This window comes from Antechinus flavipes, chromosome 5, assembly GCF_016432865.1.
Source record: "Antechinus flavipes isolate AdamAnt ecotype Samford, QLD, Australia chromosome 5, AdamAnt_v2, whole genome shotgun sequence".
Lineage (NCBI taxonomy): Eukaryota > Metazoa > Chordata > Mammalia > Dasyuromorphia > Dasyuridae > Antechinus > Antechinus flavipes.
In genome coordinates this window covers 253,328,315-253,351,707 of record NC_067402.1, presented here as the reverse complement: position 1 = coordinate 253,351,707, position 23,393 = coordinate 253,328,315, and the positions used below count along the sequence as shown (strand labels likewise).

Genomic DNA, 23,393 nt, shown 5'->3' with positions numbered 1-23,393 from the left:
TCATCGCCACCTTGAAATGCTGCAGGATTCCATCCTTCCTTGTCTCTGCAGTGCTGAATGGGACTTTAGTTTTTAGAGGCTGAGAGTGCTCCGTGGGCTCTTGGGGATAAAGCAGCTATTTAGAAGGCAGTTCTGTTCAGGCTCCAGAGGAAAGTAGAACTATTTGACTCGGCATTTGAGTGTATCGCCACCTGCTGGGCAACTGAGATATTGTGCCCCTTCTTTGGGTAATTAATGAAACGTTACCTTGCTTTCCTACAGATTAAGTTTTTCATTGGTGGTAAGTTTTCTCTTTTCATTTTTGATGTCCTCACCAAGTACATACACAACCTACAACTGTTTCACACTGATTAATTAGGATTCAACTAATCAGAGGATTATCAATTCCCTCCTTCCCCCATTTCCCTTTTTAGGGGAAAACAACAAAACAAAGAATGCAGGTTAGCATCAAAAAGTAAGTACAAAAAAAGTAACTCCTAAGATGTGTCCTTGAGTCAGTACACCCAGTCTGATATTCTTTTGATGAAATCAGTTTATTTTCTGTTGAAATCCTGTTTTATTTGAAGGAATATGATTATTAAAATTAACTGAATGATGCAACATTTTGAAGTCATTGCGATTGGAAATATGCCAAAAGATTATAAAGTTAAGTAATCTTAGTGACTGAGTATAGCTGAAGTCAGACAGATAGTTTCTAGTCTAAAAAAGAAAGCAAGGGAGCAAATCCTCTCCTCCTAATGTGACACATAAAAATACTTCTAATTGAGAGAAGGCGGGATTTTTTTTTTTGTTTGTTTGTTTCCCAGTTGTCAGTACTTGTGTTGAACCAAAATTTGCCTCCCTTTAACTTTTGCCATTTGTTCTGGTTTGCAGGTTTTGAACTCTGGAACCAAAGAGAATAAATCCAGTTTTTTCCCCACCTAGCCATCAACCAAATACTTGAAAAGAAAAATAATTCCTGTGCTGTTTTTTTTTTTCCTTCTGTTAAACTGTTGCAATACAATTGATATCGTTTCAAGTTACCTTATTACTTTGTTCACTGTCTTCTAGCCCCACTATAGCTTACAAAGTACTACTCAAAATGTCATTCCTAGAACTGAATACAGTAATCTTCATATAATAAGCTCAGTATGGAATGTGGCGAGAGGCCATCTCTTTTTTTCTCAACATTCTTCAAGGGGAACAATTTTTATCTGATCAAATTAGGGGTTACCTCAAGGAATATGTGCTCTAGATATTATCCAGAAACTTCTGGGGACTCCAAAAACATGATAGTTTGTTGCTTAAGCTTTAGGCAATAGTGAACTTCTTGACTGCTTCTGACCATAATGATGGCCACATCATGACTGCAAAGATTTGGTCCCTTGATCATCTTTTCATTAGGCTTTTTATTAAACTAATATTAACATACTAAGAGCACAGGAATAATGTGCCATGGTGCTGGCATTCACTGACTTTGCATTTCAGTAAGTGTCCCCACCCCCAATTTTTTCATACTGACTCTTTTTTCTAGCCAAGCCTCCTTCATTCAAAGTATAGGGCTTTACATTTCCCTTATTTGATTAAATTTGCTTTTACTGTAGCCCACTGAGGAAGTTACGAATCCCTTTTTTATTAACTAACATATTAGCTAACTATCCCAATTTTTTGTCACCTGGAAATATTTACTATTTATGTCTTCATTTAAGTTCTTTAAAATGTACAAAGTCTCACAGGAACATGACTAGAGAATTACCTATAGATTGATCATGAACCATTCATCAATATAATGAAAAAATAGAGGGTAGTGTGATGAATGGAGGGCCTGTCTGCCTCTTAGAGACAAGAAATATTGGATTTAAATTTTGCTTTGGACACATACTATATCTGTAACTCTGGGAAAGTCACTTAGTCTTGCTTAAGTCTTCAGCCAACAAAGATTACTAGTGGCAGAGCAGTTGTAAATCTAAATTGTTGGCGAGAACTTATTTATTAGGGAGCTTTATCTATGGATGAAATCATAGTCCAGACTTAAATTAATGTAGCTCTCCTGTAAGAGGGCAGCAGTTATACTGGAAGTCTGGAAAATGGATAGAATGACAGCATTTTCACCTTGAAGTCTTCCTGATCTCATTGATCTTGAGAGACAAATTTTGGGCTGATGTGTATATAAGACCACCAAAGATTTTCCATATATGTGAGCAGAGAATGAGCCATGTTTGAATCTCACGAAGCTTAGAAGAGCAGAATTAGCACAAAATGCCCCCCTCCCCCATACACACACTTTATTGTTCTTGATTTTTTTTAAATTAAAACTTTGCTAAAGCTGTTATTTCAAGTAGATAACATCTGCAGAGTGGTAGTTTTATCTCCTCAATGCCTACTGTAAATTTCTTTAATTTCTTTTTCCTTTCTTATTGCTATAGTCAACAATTCTAGCACAATATTGAATACTAGTGGTGATCATAGGCATTCTTGTTTCAATTCCTGATCTTATTGGGAAAGCATCTAATTTCTCCCCATTACAAATAATATTTACTGAATAGTTTTAGATAAATGCTGCATATCATTTTAAGTTTAACTCCATTTATTCCTATGTTCACTAGTGTTTTTTTTTTTAATAGGAATGGGTGCTGTATTTCATGAAAAGCTTCTTCTATATCTACTGAAATTATCATGTGATTTCTGTTAATTTTGTTATTAATGGTCAATTATGGTTATAGATTTCCTTATATTGAACCACCCTTGCATTCCTGGTATAAATCTCACCAGGTCATAGTGTTTTATCCTGCTAATAAGTTGTATGTAATCTCTTGGCTAATATTTTATTTAAAATTTGTGCATCCATATCTATTGGGGAGATTGGTCTATAATTTTCTTTCTCTGTTTTAGCTCTTCATGGTTTAAGTATCAGCACCATATTTGTGTCATAAAAAGAATTTATCAAGACTTCTTCTTTGCTTATTTTTTTCAAATAGTTTACGTAGTATTGTTATTGATCTTTTTTTTTTTTTTTTTAATGTTTGGTAGAATTCACTTGTAAATCCATCTGGCCCAGGAGACTTTTTTTTAAGAGAGTTCACTGATCACTTGTTCAATTTCTTTTTCTAAAATGCAGTTGTTTACATAATTTATTCTCTCTTCTTTTCACTTGGGCAATTTATATTTTTGTAAATATTCATCCATTTTAATTACATTGTCAGATTTTTTTGCATAAAGTTGGCTAAAACAGCTCCTAATTATTGCTTTAATATCTTTTTCATTGGTGGTAAGGTTACTCTTTTCATTTTTGATGCAGTAAATTTGGTTTTTGCTTTTCTAATCAAATAACTAAAGGCCTATCTATTTTGTTGGTTTTTTCATAAAACCAACCCTTAGTTTTATTAATTAGTTCAATAGTTTTCTCACTTTCAATTTTTATCAATCTCTCCTTTTCTTTCCAGAATTTCTAATTTGGTATTTAATTGAGGACTTTAATTTCTTCTTTTGCTAGCTTTTGAATTGTATAACTAATCCCTTGATTTCCTCTTTCTCTATTTTATTCATGTAACTATTTAGAGATAAAAATTTCCCCTAAGATCTGCTTTGGCTGCATCCCACAGTTTTTGATATGTAGTCTCATTATTGTCATTCTCTTGGATGAAATTATTGATTCTTTCTATGATTTGTTGTTCAATCCACTCATTATTTAGAATTTGATTACTTAATTACCCACTGGTTTTTACTCTATCTTTCCCTGGACCTCTATTGAATGTGATTTTTATTGCATTGTGATCTGAAAAAGATTCATTTATTATTCTGCATTTGACTGTGAGGTAATGCCCTAAAACATGGTCAATTTTTGTGTAAGTGGCATGTGCTGTTGAGAAAAAGGCACATTTCTTTCTATCCCTATTCAATTTTTCTCCAGAGTTCTAAAATATTTAACTTTTCTAAGATTCTATTAACCTCCCTAATGTCTTTCTTGTGTATTTTCTGTTTAGATCTAATTCTGAAAGGGGGAAGTTGAGATCCCCCAATTAGTATAGTTTTGCTATTTCTTCCTGTAATTGCTTTAAGTTCTTCTCTAAGAATTTGGATGTTCTACCACTTAGTGTATTTATATTTAATATTAATTCCACTTCATTGTCTACTAACACGATTTTTCCTTCCTTACCTCTTTTAATTAGATCAAATTTTCTGTTTAGTTCTTCTCTTTTCAATAGAAATGATTTAAAGTCTCCTACTTCATTGAAGATCCATCTCCCCAAGATGATGCTCACTGTCACTGAGTAGTTTATTTTTGGTTTTAATTCCAGGATATGATATTCCAGCCCCTCTGTTTATTGTAAAAGCTGCCAAATCCTGGGTAATCCTGCTCCTTGAGAGATTACAATCAATTATGTTTTTTTCTTTCTTTTTTTTTCAACCTGAACTATTTTTTCCTTGAGATTATAGTTCTGGAGTTTTGCTACAATGTTTCTTGGGGTTTTCCTTGTGGGATGTCTTTCTAAAGGTGAATGGTGGATTCTTTCAATGACTATTTGTCTTTGACTATTGTCAGACAAAGACAAAGACTAGTGACAAAGACCAGCTTTCTCATCCCCTTGGGAAAACACCTCAGCTGAAACTGCTCCTCTGCCCCCTAAACTATGATGCATTGAACAGCACCTAAAAAAATCAAGAAAGGAAACACTGCAACCACAACTAGAGTCTTTGCATGCTCAGTGCTACTGAGGAAATGACCCTTAAGTGGACTTAGTCAATAATTCAATAAACATTTATTAGGTATCTACTATGTGCTAGGCACTAAGCTGGAAATTTAAATAAGGAGCAGAAGACAGTCCCTGCTCTCAAAAAGCTGATACCCAACTGCCATAGCACACTGCACTCCTAAGTGTAAACTCTATTCCAGTCTTAGCCTCCCATGTAATTAAGATTATAGGCCATCATGCCCTAATCAACAAGCACTTGTCAAGCACCTACTATGTGTTGGGCATGATATTAGATACTGTGGATATAAAGGCATAAATCAAATAATCTCTATTCTCAAGAAATTTATTGGGGGTTAATTTATACACATACAAGAATATATTAAATATATAGAAAAACTATATACAAAATAGATTATGTGAGAAACGCGTACTAGACTGTGGATTTTATCAGCTACCCAATGTACAGTGGGTGAGAATGATGGATTTGGATTCAGGAAGAACAAAGTTCGAATCCAGACTCAGATATTTCTGAACAAATCCTTTAACTTCTGTTTGCCTCAGTATCCTCAATCTGTAAAATAATAACACCTCAAGTTTGCTCTGAGAATCAGTTGAGATAACATCTGCAAAACACTGCAAACCTTAAAGAACTCTCATCAGCTCCCATAGACTTAAATACCTGTCTACTTTTCCTGCCCCAATCTTCCTGCTGACCTTCAATTTTGAATCTCCAATTGCTTTTCAGATATATCAACCTGGATATCCTGTAGATCTTAAACTTAACATGTGTGAAACAGAACTCATTGTCTTTCTCTCTAAGCACCTCTGCTTCCTACCTTTCATATTAGTATGGAAAACAATAATATTTTCTCTGGCTCTTGGATTCAAAATTTAGAAGTCATCCTAGTCTTCTCACTGTCTGTCTTTTCCCCTAAACCTAAACTGTTGCCAAGGCTTGAAACATCTCTTACTTCTTTCTCTTCTCTGACACTGAACCTACTCTAGTGTAGGCTCCCTTCATCTCCCACACTATGATGCAACAGTATGCTGATAGGTTTGCCTGCTTCAGTTCTCTCCCTACTCTAATCCATTCTCTATCAGCCACTAAAATGATGTTCCAATCATGTCACCTCTGCTCAATAAATATCAGTGGCTTTCTATTGCGCCCAGGAGCAAATACAAAAATGTCCTGTTAGGTCTTCAAAGCTCTCTCCTACTTTTCCTAGTCTTTGTACAGTTTATACTCTGATGTCTTAGCTGTCCCATGAACAATATGTTCATCTCTCAGCTCCAGGCATTCTCTGTGATTGTCTCTCATGCCTGGAATGCTTTCAACTACTGACCTCATCTTCCTTTAGTTACCCACTAAAATCCTTTTATAGGAAGGTTTCTCCATATCTCTTAATTCTAGTGCCTTTCTTCTGTTAATTATTTCCTCTTTATCTGTTATCTAACTTGCTTTGTTCATATTTGTTTGTTTATCTACCCTCATTAGATTTTGAGCTCTTTGAGGACAGGGACTGTCTTATATGTCCTCAGCATTTATCACAGTGCCTAGATCATAATAATTCTCAATAAGCATTAATTAATTAATGGATTATTAATTACCTAGAGAATTGAGAGGTAAGTAACTTGCCCAAGAATCACACACAGCATGTATCAGAGGTAGGATATGAAACTGGTATTTTCTGGTACCAAGGTCAGCTCTCTATTTCTTACTACTTTTATGTATGTGTGTGTATAATATACATATGTGTGTGTGTGTGTGTGTATAATACAATCATATCCCTATATACATACATATGTACACAACCATATACATCAAAATAACTTCACATTTCACATGTATACAGATGTATGATTATATTGGGTACATATAATTTTATCTCCCTTATGTAGAGGAAATGTCATATATGCTTACACACACACACACACACACACACACAGAGAGCAAGAAAAAAGAAAGAAGAAAGAGGTTGTCTTAGAAACTGGTTGATCTGGAAAGGCTCATGTGGGAGGTGTTTGAGGTTCAGAATTGAAGAAAACTAAGAAGTGGTGTACATTTCAGGCATGAGAAACAGTCTGGGCCAAGTCACTGAATGAGGACATTTACAATTAAAAGGCACTTGAGAGACTTTCTAATCATTACTCTTATTTTAAAAAGGAAATAAATGTCAGAAGTATGATGTGAAACCAGTTCCTCTGGCTCCATAATTAGCTTTTTTCCTATAATACTACAATGCTCCTGAGTGGGATGCTGTATGTGGAGAAAGCAGTCAGAGTTGTTAAGGACCATGCCTAAGTGAAGGGGCAGGTCAATTCTCCAAGAGCCTCCACAGCTGTGAATCATAATACTTGAAGGAGTTGCAAAGCAGCCTTTGATGCAGATGTTACTTGTGGATTGGGAATGAAATAAATTGGAGGCAAGAGGGAAGAGGAGAAAGGTCAGAGAACGCAAGTGCCTCTCAGTCCCCTTGTATCCTCCTCCTCCTCCTCCTCCTTCTCCTTTTCCTCCTCTTCCTCTTCTTCATCCTCTTCTCTTCCTCTTCCTCTTCCTCCTCTTCCTCCTTCTCCTTCTCTTCTCACATGAAGAGATCCATTCTACAGGTCTGAGTTAGACCTCCAGCAGACACTGGCAGGTGGTTCCCGTATCACAACAGGAAATAATATATAATTATAAGGTTAGAAAAGTAGATTAGAACCAAATAATGAAAAGCTTTAAATGGCAAACAGAGGAAAATGGATGTGACCAAAGAAGTAATAAAGAGTGCTATGGGTGTTTACTGAGCAAGAGATTGATGTAGTCAAGTCTGTGCTTTAAAAGTATTGCCTTGGCAGTGGTATTAAGTGTAGGCTGACTTGGGTCAGAGAAGAGAAAAAAAAATTTGATGTAGTAATACAATAATCTAGAGTCAACCAATGGCATAGAATGATTCTTAGATGCCAATATGAGGAGCAAAAAATAAGAAAGAAGCAAGGTATTACCATTTTCAAAAACTAAATAAACAAAACATGAATCCAGGGTTCAAAACCAGCATGACACCTAGCACTTGAGTTTTACACACACACACACACACACACACACACACACACACACACATCATACACACTTACACACACTCCAACAATTTTCTGGATTCATCTTTCTTCCCAGGATGATTTTTTTTTTTAATCCTCAATTCAGTTGGTCCTTTCATCCATGAAATTTCATTAATTTGAGATATATTGGGAATTAACAAACCTCCTCTTTTAAAATACATATACCTTAAGAAGAGTTAAAGGTGTTATCACTTATTTAAACCTGATTTTGAATTAATAATATATTTATCTGATGCTTTAGAGTTTACAAGTTTTCCTTGCAACGATAGGAGACAATATAATTAATACACTGTATAAATGAAGACATAAAATCTCAGTCAAGTCAAGCCACAGTTAACAAGAGTGAAAACCAGGATTAGAACACAGATCTCAGGACACATTTGTATTTCCAATATATCAAACTATTCCTTCAATCAATTTAATCAGATTATGTTCCATGTCACACTTAACTTGGATTGACAATGCTGATAGAATGGGAGTGTTGGTTGGGAAGAAATAAGATTTACAAGATTTTCTCTGTAAACATTGCTGGGAGTATGAGCTTCATGATGGCATAGGATCATAGATTAGGCATGTAAGGAACCACAGAAGCTAGGTAGTTCAACCATTTAATTTTACAAATGAAAAACTTAGGCCCAGAAAGTTTAAATAACTCTTGCTCCAGGTTATCGTTTCTCCCAGCTTGAATCCCTTACATCACCCAGTTTCTACTTCCCTGTCAGCCCTTTAGAATTTGGCATTCCTGAGAAAATCTTGTCCCTGAATCCGGTTTCTTCCTCTCTTAGGATGCTACTTGGACCTGGGTCTTTTTTCCCCTACGAGGTGTTATCCTCAGGCTTCATGACTGCCTTAATTACCAGATTGTATTGGGAGGGGAATGATTATACAAATTCAAAGAGAGGGTTCCTAAAGACAAAGCATTAATTTAAAAATTTTGCCCACAGACTGTCCTTCATTCCACAAACTATTTCATATAGGAAGGGAAGATAATCTTTCTTTTTTCCATTTCTTTATATTTCAGCTTTTTGCTCTAAGAAATCCCGTTAATAGTATTAATAGTAGGGTTTACCTATATATTCGCTGTTCAAGTTATTTTGTGTGTGTGTGTGTGTGTGTGTGTGTGTGTGTGTGTGTGTGTGTGTGTGAAGAGTTGTCTTTTATTAGGTTAGTTCCATGGGAAAATTAATTCTAATTCCCAAATAACCAATCAGGAATTGAACATTTGGGATAGCAAATAATAGAACTGACATAGTTGGTTCCATGGTGCACCCAAAGGAAACAAGAAATATTTGATTATATCTTGCAGGATTCAGAATGAATATCAATAGACCACAAAGAAAATAAATGCAATTTATTAGCCAACCTCTACTTTAAGTGATGAAAAAATGAAGACATTAGAAAAAGAATTTTATAAGGTTCCCTAAGTTAAGTCAACATGTACTTTTGAAACTTGAGGATTTCACAGGGGAAGTGACAGATATATTGGACAATATGGTTCAAAATCAGAAAAATTTTAAAGAGATCAAAAGGCTTAAAAAAAACTATTGAAAAAATACCCTATCTATAAGGGTAAGGGTATCTTATTCTAAAACAATTAGAACATACTAAGCATCCAAGTGATAAAGAAATAGTAAAATTGATCTGAGGCAGGGGAAATGATCTCTAAAAGAAAGAATTTGAAGAGGAATAAACATAGTAGTATATGAGGTAAAAATAAACAAAAAGTCCTGTTCCAAGAAACAAACTTACTGAAAATCAGAATGAACCAAAGAGAAATAAAGACTCCACTGTCCAATAAGAAATATTAAAACTAAATCAAAAGACTCAAAAATGTAAGTAAACTTGAATATCTCATAGCAAAAAGAACTGACATCAAAAAAAGATCAAGGAGAAATAATTAACAAAGCCATGACAATCCCTCCTAAAGGCCCAGACATTATCATATTTCAGGAAATTGTAAAACTACCCAGATCTTTTAGAAGCAGAAAGGATCCATTATTGATTTCCTGAAAACTCCAAAATGAAAACTCTAAGAAACTCCCAGTAAAAAGCCTGAGCATCCAAGTTAAAGAAAAAATACTGCAAGAAGCCAGAAACAATCAAATCCCTAGGGATCACACTCAGATTCACATATGATATAACAACCATCACTCTAAAGAAGTACAAAGCTTAGAATACTATATTTCTGAAAGTAAAGCATCTAAGACTATCCCCAAGAATAAGTTGTCAAGTGTATAATTGTATAAGGTAAAAAAAATGGATCCTTAAATGAAATAGAGGATATCTTCTAAACATTTCTGATGAAAACAGAACTGCTTAAAATTTTAAGCAAACAGAGATCAAGAAAAATGTTTTTTTTTGTTTTTTGTTTTTTTTTAACTGAGACAATTGGGGTTAAGTGACTTGTCAGGGTCACACAGCTAGAAAGTGTTAAGTGTCTGAGGCCACATTTGAATTCAGATCCTCCTGACTTCAGAGCTGGCTGATCAAGAAAAATATAAAAAAAAGTTAAGAATGAGCAAATAATTATAAACAACTAAATAAGGAAAAACTGTTTATATTATAACGTGGGGAGATGATACATATGTCCTTGAAAATACTCTCAAATGAGTAGTGTCAAAGAGTCTATTTAGACAAGGGTCTGGGAGTAGTTATGGTTTTTTTTTTTTAAATCTCAAAAGAACAACAGAATGGGAAAAGAAGAAGAATACACTGGGTGGGATAGAAGCAAAGGAGAGGAAATGAGGAAAATTTTCTTTCATGATAAAGGTATACACAAGCAGAAATCTATACAAAGAAGGAAGGAGTGAGGAAAGTGGTTGATACTTGTACTTCACTCACATGAATTAATAACAAGGAAAGAACAATATCTAAGCAAAACAAACTAAACAAAACAAAAAAACAATAAAAAAATAACTAAAAAATTATTTATAGCAGCTCTTTTTGTCTGTGGCATGTAAATGGCAACAAAAGGAATGTCCATCAATTGAGGAATGGTTTAACAAGTTATAGCTTATAAATATTATGCAATATTTACGCTATAAGGGATGATGAGATTATTTTTTAAAAAGCTAGAGAGAAATATAAACTGATGCAGAGTGGAGTAATAAGAACCAGAAGAACAATTTATACATTAACAACAATATTACAAATAAATAAAAAAAAAACTTTGAAAGACTTAGAAACTCTGATGACAATGACAATGACGACAAGTCAAGATTTCAGTAGGTTCAAGATCAAAAATACTACCCATTATTTCTGGATAGAGAGAGGATGAAATCAGAGTGTGGAATGAAGCATATCAATTTTTGGGGGGGAATGTGGCCAATGGCAGGGATTTGTTTTGATTGACTGTACAGGTTTGTAACAGGTTTTTGTTTGTTGTTTCTCAATACAGGGGAAGGGAGAGATGTTGTTATTCAGCTGTTTTCATTTGTGTTTGACTCTTTGTGAAGTTTTCTTGGAAAAGATAATAGAATAATAGAATGTCTTGCTACTTTCTTCTTCAACTCATTTGGAGTTGAAGCTAAAGGACTAAAGCAAACAGGTTTAAATGACTTGCTCAGGGTCACATGGCTAGTAATCATAAGACTAGATTTGAACTTAGAAAGGCCCAACACTCTATCCATTGTACCACCTACCTGCCTCAGGTAGAGGTGGAAGGAAATAAAAATAAGAGATTTGTGATTGAAAACAAATTTAAAAAGCAATGAACAAAAACAGCAGAAAAGAGAAATAGGAAACACAGAATATCACAGTTGAGTCATTCTTGTAAACTTAACTTGTATTATCCCAGCTGTACCATTAAATCTTACAAAAGATGGGCTGCTTTTTCAGTTATATCTTCATTCCCCACTACTTTAAATACTTGCCTCTTGCTAGGCACAGATACAAATAATATCTCAGATATTTATCTTTAGCATATCTCAGCTCTGTTTCTTTACCTCCACCCACCCTCACCCCCAATGGTTTCATGATTTTTAAGGGCATCCTATCATTCCTTCCTTCAAGGCAAGATGCTGTTATCTCTCTATGAGTTATTGAGAAACATAAAGCAAGTGTGACCTCAACCTATTTACCAGCTGGATCATTCATTCAACTACACCTTTAGTGCCTTTGTAGTAGAAAGAATGCTGGGGGGAAAAAAACCTATGTGTCCATTTGGGGAATAGCTGAATGAATTGTGATACGTGAATGTAATGAAATATTTTTATGTCATAAGGCTTGGCAAATATAAAGAGTGAAAAGGTATTTAACATACAGAAAACAGAACTAAAAGAACAATATACACATTGATTAGAATTATGAAAATAATATCAAAATTAAAAGAAAAAATGAACAAAATATATAGGAAAAAATGAAGGGGATATAAGATCTGACATAATGGATATTTGTTTTCACAGCCTTTTTTGTTACTTTTTGATGATTTGTGTTGATGAATATAGACTATAAAACTATTTAGCTTCCCAATCATGCCCCAAGTCTCCCAAATATCTTAGAAATATGTGACCAAATTATATTCCTATGAAAAAGAGTTTTCACATGTAAGATTTTTCTAAAAATAAAAAAATCTTGATTTTGGGGCAGCCAGGTGGTGCAGTGGCTAGAGCACCAGCTTTGAAGCCAGGAGCACTTGAGTTCAAATCTGATCCCAGACACCAGACACTTAATATTTCCTAACTGTGTAACTCAGGACAAGTCACTTAATCCCAATTGCCTCTGCAAAAAAAAAAAAAATCTTAATTTTGATTTTTCCCCCAAAAGGTAGGACAACTTACTTTTTGTTCTGTGCAGTTTTTATTTATAATTTCTTGAAATATAGTTCTGAAAAAACAGGCTTTAACAAATGCTACTATGTTTCAAATCAAGGTACTTGACTATACCTGTAAATCTGAATCACTCTGATTTTCAGTGAATGACCAATAATAGCATTTAGCCCAAGATCTGTAGGTTTAGAATGAGTGTAAGTAAGAATTGTTTTCTATTCTAACCAGAAACTCTGAGAGTCTTCCCCTCCCAGACTGATATTTTTATGATGGTAAGTAAAGCCATTTTAGTCTCAGTTATTACTTAGTCCTCAGTTACTGAAAGGATATAGCTTCTGACAAACTGAGACCTGGGAAGGATCTAAATTTAGAAAGGCCTAGGTCACTCACTACATCTCAGGCCATTGCTAGTCTTCTTGTCTTTTGTCCTAATCCTCTTGGTTTTTGTCTTGCCATTGTGACTCTGGAAAACAGAATTAAGCTGATGACTCTTCAAGTTCTGTCTCACTTAAATTCAATTCATAACCAAATCAAGACATAGGATGTCATTGGTCCTCTTCAAGAAGGAAGGATGAACAACAATAGACTATGATTTTTTTTTTCAAAGAAGGATTTGTGGTCAAAGGATTTGGGTCCAAATTCTGACTATACCATTTAATCACGAAAAAGTAGGTGTGATTTTGGACAAGCCACTTGACATCTCTAGGGTTCAGTTTCTTGGATTGGAATATACCAAGTAATGGGTTAAGAACAAAGGATACAAATACAAAACTGACACATTCCCTGTTCTCAAGGAACTCACATTCTAATTGGAAGAAACAGCATGTAAAACATAGTGGGTACAAGGGCTATGACCAAAAGAGGCTTTGAAATATCTCCATTAGCAATAGGGAGGCCTGGGCTTGAGAAGGTGATGGAGGTGGCTTGTTCAAATCCTCAATATAGCAGCAAAAGTGTTGGAATAAGAGAGGTAAAGTTTTCATTTAGAAACTGAAAAAGTTAGATAACATGCTTTCTAACAAAGGCACTAAAGGTGTAGTTGAATGAATTTCTAAATATTTCTAATAGCTTTAAATTTATGATTCCAATGTTTCCTCTACCTCATAATCATTCTGTGGCCCAAATGTGAATGAGTTTTTTTGGTTATTATGAGAATTCTAGAAAAGAGGGAAGAGATATGGAATTTCATATGTTATCAGATTCAAACACTAGCAGATGGCAAGTACCACTAAGTAAGGCTTATAGAGTTGTAGGGAAGGCTTGATTGCTGATAAATGCTTGTGATCTAGCCCAGTCAGGTATCCCAGTTCTAGCATAGATACCTCCATTCTTTACTCTTTACGTCATTAAATCTCTTTAATATATAGTGCAAAGTACCACTTGTAAGTGCCACTTTCATGTTTCAAAGACATGCTCTATATTTCTGGAGTATGTACCAGGCAAAAGAATATACATATAATATACATCCATAAACAGCCTGAGTATGAAGTGCACTGTGATGGTATAGGAAAGTAAGACCATGAGCAAAAACAATCTCATCATGTATGTGGAATATCAATGTACAAACTGTCGTTTCTTAACTGTAAGCTTGTGGGAGGAGAATCCTAGCCTCTTCAGGATGTATTTTAAGGATTTAAGTCTAATACATAAACTATGGTCCCTCTCTGATATTATCTGCAACAAAAGCACTTGTAGTTTAAATTACTACAATGTGTGAGATGTAACAAAGAGACATAAATTCAGGTAGCGTATTCTTGAGAAATAGTCCAAAGTAATGAAGATGCTTATATAATCTAAGGGTGGCAACCAATCCATCACAAACTCTCCCTTTCTTAGCACAAAGATTGCATGGGAACAACCAAGGATGCAGTCTTCTGATATTCTGGCAACTTTTCAGCTTTTCCCATAATGCTACATTATCATATATACAAGGGTGGGTGGGTTGGTCATTGTCCTTCATTCTTGAAGAGGACCCAAATGACATCACTATGTTAGAGCTGAGTTTTCATGTGTCTGAATGGAGCCGAACTCGGAAGGCTCTGCCTCAGGTCGGACACAAACAGTCCTTATAAACATTTGGGGTGGACTCTCTAACTTTGGACATCTTGTGTTTCTTCTGAGATAATTCATTTCTGCTTTGTTCACGGAGCCCAGAACCCTCTCTGATTAGGGCACAACATTTTGGGCAGTCTTATGCCAGTCTTCCATGTACAATCAATTCTGAAGTTGAGAGACCTTGAGAGCATCCCTGTCTCACTTGTTCTGATCATCCAGTGAGCACTCACCCAGGGAATTCTCCACACAATATTCTTTTTGGCAAGTGGACAATTGGCATTCCCACAACATGCCAGCCCAGAGGAACAGTGCTCTCAGTGGTAGTTGTGTGACCCTGGCAAATCCGGTAGCTTCTCTGAGTCTTTATAAAAAGGCAGAGATAATAACAGCATCTGCCTTTCCCCAAAGGAGTTGTGAGGATCAACTAATATCTGTGAAGGTATTTGCAAACCCTCAAGTGCCATCACAATGCTAGCTGTTACTGTGGTTTTGCACAAGGCATCTTGCTTCTCTGGATCCTGATTCTTGTCCTCCCATGCCTGTCCCTACAGACAGAGCCTCTCTGTTGCTAGATGGGCATCTGGCAGCAGCAAGTTTTTACTTGCTCATTCCCTTGGCCAGCTTCCTCATCCCCTTGGGGAAACACCTCAGGTGAAACTGCTCCTCTGCCCCCTAAACTATGATACATTGAACAGCACCTAAAAAAATCAAGGAAGGAACAGCTGCAACCACAACTAGAGTCTTTGCATGCTCAGTGCTACTGACGAAATGACCCTAAATTCCAAACAAAGAAACAAAACACAAACAAAAGCTTTGTAATTGATTGTAATGTTTCCCAAGTGCTCCTGTTTGCCAGTGATATCGTCATTATTACACCAGGCTTCAGCACACTACAGAGCTTCCTCAATGATATGTACAGGGATGTGAAAGAGACTGACTCAACTATCCATAAAGCGGATGAAAAACAGTGTCCAATTATGACATACAGCTCGCTGGGAAGGTTCACTGAATTATTCTATTGATATGTGCATGTATGAGCATTGATATACACCACTGGATAAATGATGCAGCTAACTAGTTGCATTGAGAATTGAGTCACGGGAAGATCAAATTAAATTGCATTTGCAAAAACAAGTTATTTATGTAGAAAATCAACTTTCAGGATTTTAAATTGATTACTCAGACAAAAATTCATTTCTTTAACACTAAAATTCTCCAACTGATATTGGGAACTGTGAACAATAATACTGGAGGCATAAAAAACAAATATCTTAAAGAGCACATAGTGGATTATGAACAGTCTACAGAATGGTATGAACAATAACGTTAGTACAAGAAATGTCATTTAAACAAATATAATCCTTAAGTGATGTCGTTTGGGTCTTCTTCAAGAATGAAGAACAATAATCAACCCACCCACTCTTGGATATATCCCTACCTTTGTTATATATTTCTGTATATGAATATGAATGAAGAATATTCAAAATATCAAGGGAAAAAAATCAAGAACAAAATTTAACAAAATTTCAAAAATTTTCAAGGAACAAAAATATTCAAAATACGTACATTGCATATATTAAAATTCCAATCATTTAAAATTTTTGTCTTTCACAGTCTATGTGATGAAGAAGAGTGCTATTTCTTAGGATATATCAATTTTAGGTCATATTAAAAGTATATTGTCAGGACACTTAATTGACTTGATTTTGTTTATTGTTAACTATGTAATATATTCATTACCCCCCTCGCAAAGAAATAATTTATTTAATCATAATTTGCTTCAAATTGATTGAACCCTAATTATAAGCAATACATGATTTTAGTCATATATTAGTGGAAATATATTATCTTAATAAATATTAATGAAAATATGCTATTTTCAAAATCTTTAAAGTATTATTTCAATATGTCATTTTGATATTGGTTCAGAAGTAGTTACAGTTGTGACATTTTTGTAGTTTAAACAAATTATAGACATATTTTTAAATGACAGTTATTGAGTATTGGTATCTGCAACATTTTACTGTAACTTTAAACACATTTCTTACCACAAGTTGAACTCGCCCACCATTAAGTACATCTGGATCTAACACAGGCAAGAAGTGAGTCTGACTGTATAGTGACAAAAGCAGAAAATGTTTTATATTTTTAAATGTAGCATATTACATAATGCAATTTTCACATTTTAAAATTTTCTAGAATTATTTTGATCAAAGAACTTGAAAATGTCATTAAGCTACATTTTGGCAGAAAATAAAACATACAATTTTAAGATATCAATTTTATGAACAGTTTTCCCTTGAAAGTAGCAAGAAACTAAAAATCCTAAATAAAACTTTTAATCCCTAAACAAAAAATGTGAAACAAAAACCAGAAACTGATAATTCTTACAAAATATAGAAATTTTATGAATTTAATTCAATTAACTAATATCACTTTATTTATCTTTGGAGAAAAAAAAACTCACAGTTTGAAACATCTGTAGGAAATTTCATGCATTTTCCTAATGCATATAATGAATTTTATTTCTAAAATTGGGAAAAATATCTCAACTACAAAAATGGCATAGTCATAAAACTTGCCTTTCTTTATAAGACCACTAGGCTAGATATTTGTAAGATCCTAGCAAACAAGAAAATCTAGAAAAACCTGCTTCTTATATTTGCTTTTGAGGAAAAAAAAACCTAATTATAAGAAAAATGTCAACTTCAACATTCAAAAATCTTCTTGCATAATCTTGAATTGTCTATTTCATATAACTTACAACTATACAAACTTTTATATTAGCTTTTTATGTTTAGATAATGTAGTTAGAGAACTATCTACTGTATGTATATATTATTGGTGCTATTCATATGGTACATGTATATTATTGGTGCTATTCATATGGTACATATAAAATATAGTATTATTCAGCATGAAAATAAAATAAAACAGACATGATAATTACATAAAATCCTTAGTGAAATAATAATGAGCCTTAGAAATTATACTAATGTCAAGAACTTTTCCCTATTTTTTTGGCTCAAAATAAAATATGGTAATATTGAATCAGAATACAAAATGCTGATGCAATCTGACTCTTTCATTCTTCCAAACACATGATTTCCATTTTCTTTAACAGGAATTACATGGAGAGAATTGACCACATATGAGTAGAATCAATTAATATACATTATTTAGAGAAGTTATATTTTTGCATATTGTGATTCTCTTGTTGTTAAACTTAGGACTGAATAATTATAGGTTTCGCATTCATTCAATTTGTTTTATAATCAACAGTGACAAGAAATGCAGGCCTAATACTTTAAAACCAGCTTCTGTATTTGGAAACATGACTGTTTTACATCTGTAGCATCTGTCTGTACAGAAAATAATAGGATCATAGAATTTCAAGTGGAAAAGGACATTAGAGATCACCTAGTTTAACCTTCTCATTTGGAAGTTGTGGAAGTCCTCTAATTCTCCCAAAGTCACACAGGTAATAAATAGAAGCCTTGCTATTTGAACCTTTAACTAAATATTTAGAGTTCTTTTCACTACAAAATATTTCCTGAATATATAAAAAAAAGTTCCAAAAATTTATGTGGAATTTTGTTCTTCAGTTGTCTTAAATGTTAGCTTAATGGATACATGGATAGCCACTTTTTCTTTCATTTCCTTCTCTTCTTTTTTTTCTGCTTTTTTTTGACATAATATATTACAGACAGACTACAGTGAAGCCTATGACATAGGTGGTCATTTTGTCTTAGTTTAAGGATATTATATATTGCATTTTTCAAGCATGATTCCTTGGTGATTTATCTATTGGCTTTCCATTATTATTAAAGAAGCTGAGTTCTTCATGATCATTTAAAGGTTATTAAATCAATTATGTATGGGGGTCTTTGAATAACCTAACCATTTGGTACACTGGCCTTTGGCTATAAAGCTATGTTTGTTTTAGCACAATTAACTGAAGTTTCACATTTCATGATGTATTTACAAGACAAAAATCTAATTGAAAGGAAATGACCTCACCATTTCACATTTTGGGGGCAGGTTGTTTCATAACTTCCAACTTGCGAATGGAGCCACTGGTAGGTCAGCTCTTTGCTACGCTCAAGTTTTTCTTTGGAAATTGCAGTATCTGCACTGGTAAGTTCTTCTTCATCAACTGGAGAAGAAATACATAAATAATATATATGAGAAAATATTTAAAAAAGGTTAAGAACTCTGTTTTGTTTTGGTTTTCAAAGCAGAGAAGATTTGAACCTCTATTACTTTCTTATTTTACTTTATTTTTGAGTTCTAAGCCTACTTTTTTGTATAAAAAGGGAAAGACACAAATATGCTCTGAGCTTTCCCCTAAGAGAGTGATCGTCCTTGGTGACATGAGGGTGATTCTTTTAGAGTTCAACAATTCTCAACACGGTACTTTTTCTCTGAAATTCCTTTTTGAGTCTTGTTCTAAGGTTAACCTATACAATGGCCTCATTCAAGAAAAAAAAATTAGAAATAGCAGCACAACATTTGAAACAGAATCAGAATTTTTCAGAAAGAAAAAAACACACACTTAAATTTCCATGGAATAATCTAAACTCTTATGCCAGGATAGTGTAGCATATTCTGACACTAAATAAGATAAATGTACTCAAGTTAATATATACATATGCACAAACATAGTGGTTTAAAACATGTTTTATTTATTTTTACAGGTATAATTTCATGTCAGCTGTATTGCCTGCTAATTTAGTTTCTTAAAATTATAGTGATTTATATTATTGATCTTTTGTTTCAATGGAGTCATTTCCAATATTCAGATTTTTTTTTTTGCAACCTTCAGGCTTTTTAATCAATGGAGTAACTATTACCCTAGAAAGGAATGGATTCTATTTCTTTTTCTCCACTAGTCAAATAATCTAATTGCTATCCCTGGTTGGGATGAAAAGAAAGGAAAAAAATAAAATCCTTCCTTTCTCTTTTGCCATTCATACTTCTTAGTGCTTTTTAAAAAAATTTTCTTTAAACTTGGCTATCATTCATTTCCTACTCTGTTAAGTCTAACATAAGAAGTATAATATCATATTACTAAACAATGTATTTTTTCTTATATTTTTACTCTAGATTGAAGTTGGTAGAGAAGATAATTGTGGAAACATCTGAAAATTTTGAATTATTAAGATTCTCACTTCCAATGACTTACAAACAGGTTGGCCTGAAGTTATATCTTTTAAAATTTTTCTTTGTCTTCTACTTAGTACCATTTTTGATAAATGTCATAGCAAGAACACTTCCATCCATGTGATGTGGTATCAGTGAAAAAACATTTAAGCTATCTGTGAAAGAGAAAATTTTTTGAGTCACTGAAAGAGAACTGAATTTTCTAGGCACACCCTTGGACTGTTGCTTTAGAGTGTTCTGTATGTGCAATTTGGGTTAATGCTGGAAAGCTATGTAACCTGGCAGCCAGGATTTTTTTTTCTATTTAATTACCTGTAATGGAGATCTGGGATAAACCCATGATTCCATCTCTTTCTATAAAAATAAACTCATTATTAAAATGTATATAGAAAGATTAGCCAAATTTATTCCCAAGAAAGTTATATGAAAGGAGATAACTTTTTAAGCAATTTTTTTAAAGTAATTTTTAAATGCACTTGTGTACCCAGATGTTTCTAGCACTATTTAATTTACCAATTATTGTTCCTATTTGAGTCTTCCTAGGGTTAGATATTTGGGATTATAACTTCCAGGCATTGTACATTCATTCCAGGTATCGGCCAAGATATAGTTTACCTTGCACCTGAGAAAAAGGATGATTCCAAATGACTGAGATATGTTTAATGAATTTAACTCATAGAGAATTGGAATACCCTCCTAGGCTTTTGGGATCTTTACCTCTGCTTGAGGTACTATATTGATTCCAATGTCCCAGTTCACCTCTTGAAAATTATTCTTGATTGCTATCTGAAGAACAAATGATTTTACTCTTATCAAAATATTTCTACTTAAATGCATGAGACTGATATGTTTAAAGGTCCTAAGAAACCATGTTTCTGTTCAAATAAGAAAATGTAGGAGTTGGAAAACAAGAAGCAGCTCAAATGAATGAAAGCATTTTCTCCCTTATGAAAATGGCAGCAATGTAATGTAAGTTGAAGAAATATATGTGCAATGAAAGTTTGGGTACATGTCCAGACAATCTAAAATGAAAGTCCCCACCTAGGAGATATCACAGATGTGCATCTGGGATGATGGACAGTGAATGATTGACAGTGAATCCAACATTCAATGTTGGCTAACCATATGGTTGAGATTAGTCTCCTTCCATTGGCTGCACAGTCAGAATTGGTTGCGAATTTAAAACTACTTGAGTAGGACAGTCTCTTTTCTCTTTTTACAATTTACATGTTTACCTAACCTACATTCTTTTTGTTGTTAATCTCTTCTTTTAAAAAAAAAAGTAATTTTTTTTTACTTTGTTCATATAACAGGGAAAATGCAACTCTAATTTTCTTTAGTACTTAAAAATAAACAAAATAATTGGAGATACTACTCACAGCAGGTATTAGCATGGACACCTTACAGTAAGTAAAGAAAAATTTTTGAGGACAACTTTCCCTTTTTCCTAGGCCAGCTGGCTCCAATAAAAGAGCTTGAGATTTTGCTTTTTCTTCATTTGTCCTAAATTTTTAGTTCTAGGTACAGGGAATGGAATCCTGGACCCAGAAGCTTTAACCTTGAGAACTCTGGAGCCTGGAATTCCAGGACAAATATTACAAAAGTAGTCCCAAAGAGCAACAAACCCTGAGAAAGAAGGATTCAAGGTAGAAACCTGGGAGGGAACTTTGGCCTTGAAACTTAGTGAGACTAATCCTATGTTAGAGCTAAATGATGAACCTAATCTTTCTCTCCTCTTCAGAGAATGAAGGGGAGTAGGGAAGATTATATTCCTGAGATATTCCAGGGCAATATTTGTATGCTTATTCTGGCTATGCTTTTAATGGAATTTTTCTTTGAAAAAATTTATCTATTAAGTGGTTAAATGGAACTGGGGTATCTGGACTCTTAAAGCTGAGGGAATGATCACTGTTACACATGAATAATAGAGAAGTAAAATTAAGAAATATTAAAAAATCCAAATTCTTATGTTTAGATTTAAAAGTATCCCTACCTACATTCCTGTGACATGAAAAAATATTCACAAAACTTTGTTTATAATAAAAACTCATTGAATAAAAATACTTTTTGCCTCTATCTGTCTCTGTTTCTATTTCTCTCTCTGTTACAAAGATATATAGAAACACATACAACCCCTCCCCCCCTCCCCACACACACCTCCCATATATGTTACTCACAGCTGACTGAATTTACAAAGCATGGGGAATTTGCCATTTTTTGTTTTTAACCTGAGCTAGTCTGCCCTACCTTAGACAAATTTGTGACTCCCTAAATTTAGGGAGTTGACCATATTCCTGCTAAACTTTGAGTTCCAACATTTTAATGTTGAGTTCCAAAAGTACACAGAATTCCAGAGCTGAAGAGATTTGTCAACCTCAGTCTTCCTATTACCTAGGATTACAATCCTGGGCCATGTCTAGCTATTTGAAAACTCTCAAAGGCTATAGATGATAACCTTTATTAGTTAAATTTCTATATATAGGTTCTTTTTATTTTAAGTCTGAAAAACATTAAGAAAGCAGAAAACTAGGGGAAAAATTTTATAGCAAGTTTCTTTGATAAGGAACTGAGCCATTCCCCAACTATATGGTAAAAGGATATGAATAAGAATTTTTAGAAGAAAAAATCAAAATTACCATGTCACATTTTGCTATCACCTTATGCCTATTAGATTGGCTGTAACACTGAGAGAAAAAGCCAAATACTACAAAGGGATGTGAAAAAATAGGGACACATGCATTTTGGTGAAATTGTGAACTGGTCCAACTCTTCTGGTAACCAATTTGGAACTATGCTTAATAGGCTATAAAATTATGCATATCATTTAACCCTACATCACAAAGCCCAAAAATCTTAAGGTTCAAAGCATTTTCCATTACAATGGGCTGATCCAAGGCAAAACAGTGGGTATTAAGCCAGTGCTGACAATGAGAACCTTGTGTTGGTGCTGGAACTAAGGGCAAGTAAGCGAAATCTTTCTACCTCCTTCATGAGGACCACCATCAACCAAAATGGTCATGCTACATTCAGTAATATTCAGCCAAAAGTGCAAATCAAGGAAGGATCATTTGGGATCCAATGGAAGAAGAGAGAAGGAATGGAATTGAAGCTTGGGGAGAGTCCATGTGTGTTTGGCAAAGCTGCAGGCAAGAAGTACCTGTGTGTGGGATGCTATGCATGGGGTAGTGAGGGAAGGATCCACAAAGTGGAAGGATTATGTTTTCTAGGACTTTCTAGCCCAGCTGGTTTTCCCCAAAGTTCTGTTTTAATGGAGAGAGCAAGAGCCTAATGTGAAGTGAAGTGAGCCCTGCCAGAATGGAGTTTCCAAACTCCTTAGGAATGAACCTAGGCATCAGGGTTTGGGTATGGTGGTGAGAAGCAAGCAGTTGTGGGAAGATGAGTTGGAAGTGTGGCTGCTAAGTGAGATCTAAGGGATGGCAATGGTTAGAAGAGTTTGGTTCAAACAATGGCCCAGCACTGGGGATTTTCGAGTATGTTCAGATGAACTCCACATGGGTGCTTTCCACTAAGCCAATATCATTTGGTGGAACCAGAAGCCAGTGGTGATGAAGAAATGAACCCATCCACCCACAAGAGCATTGAAGGGTAATAAAGTCAAGCTGTTCCCTTAAAAATC

The 23,393-nt window shown here is 34.3% G+C and overlaps 1 protein-coding gene across 7 annotated transcripts in view; it reads right to left on the bottom strand.

Moving 5' to 3' along the window:
• The window catches only part of LRRIQ1 (leucine rich repeats and IQ motif containing 1), a 323,563-nt gene that overhangs the window by 55,435 nt on the left and 244,735 nt on the right, over positions 1-23,393 (bottom strand). For all 7 annotated transcript variants that reach the window (XM_051963292.1, XM_051963295.1, XM_051963293.1 and 4 more), the window contains 2 exons: positions 18,614-18,749; positions 16,642-16,705 (listed from right to left, as the gene is read on the bottom strand). In XM_051963292.1, the coding sequence (XP_051819252.1) occupies positions 16,642-16,705; positions 18,614-18,749 (200 nt within the window). The remainder of the gene's footprint in view (positions 1-16,641; positions 16,706-18,613; positions 18,750-23,393) is intronic.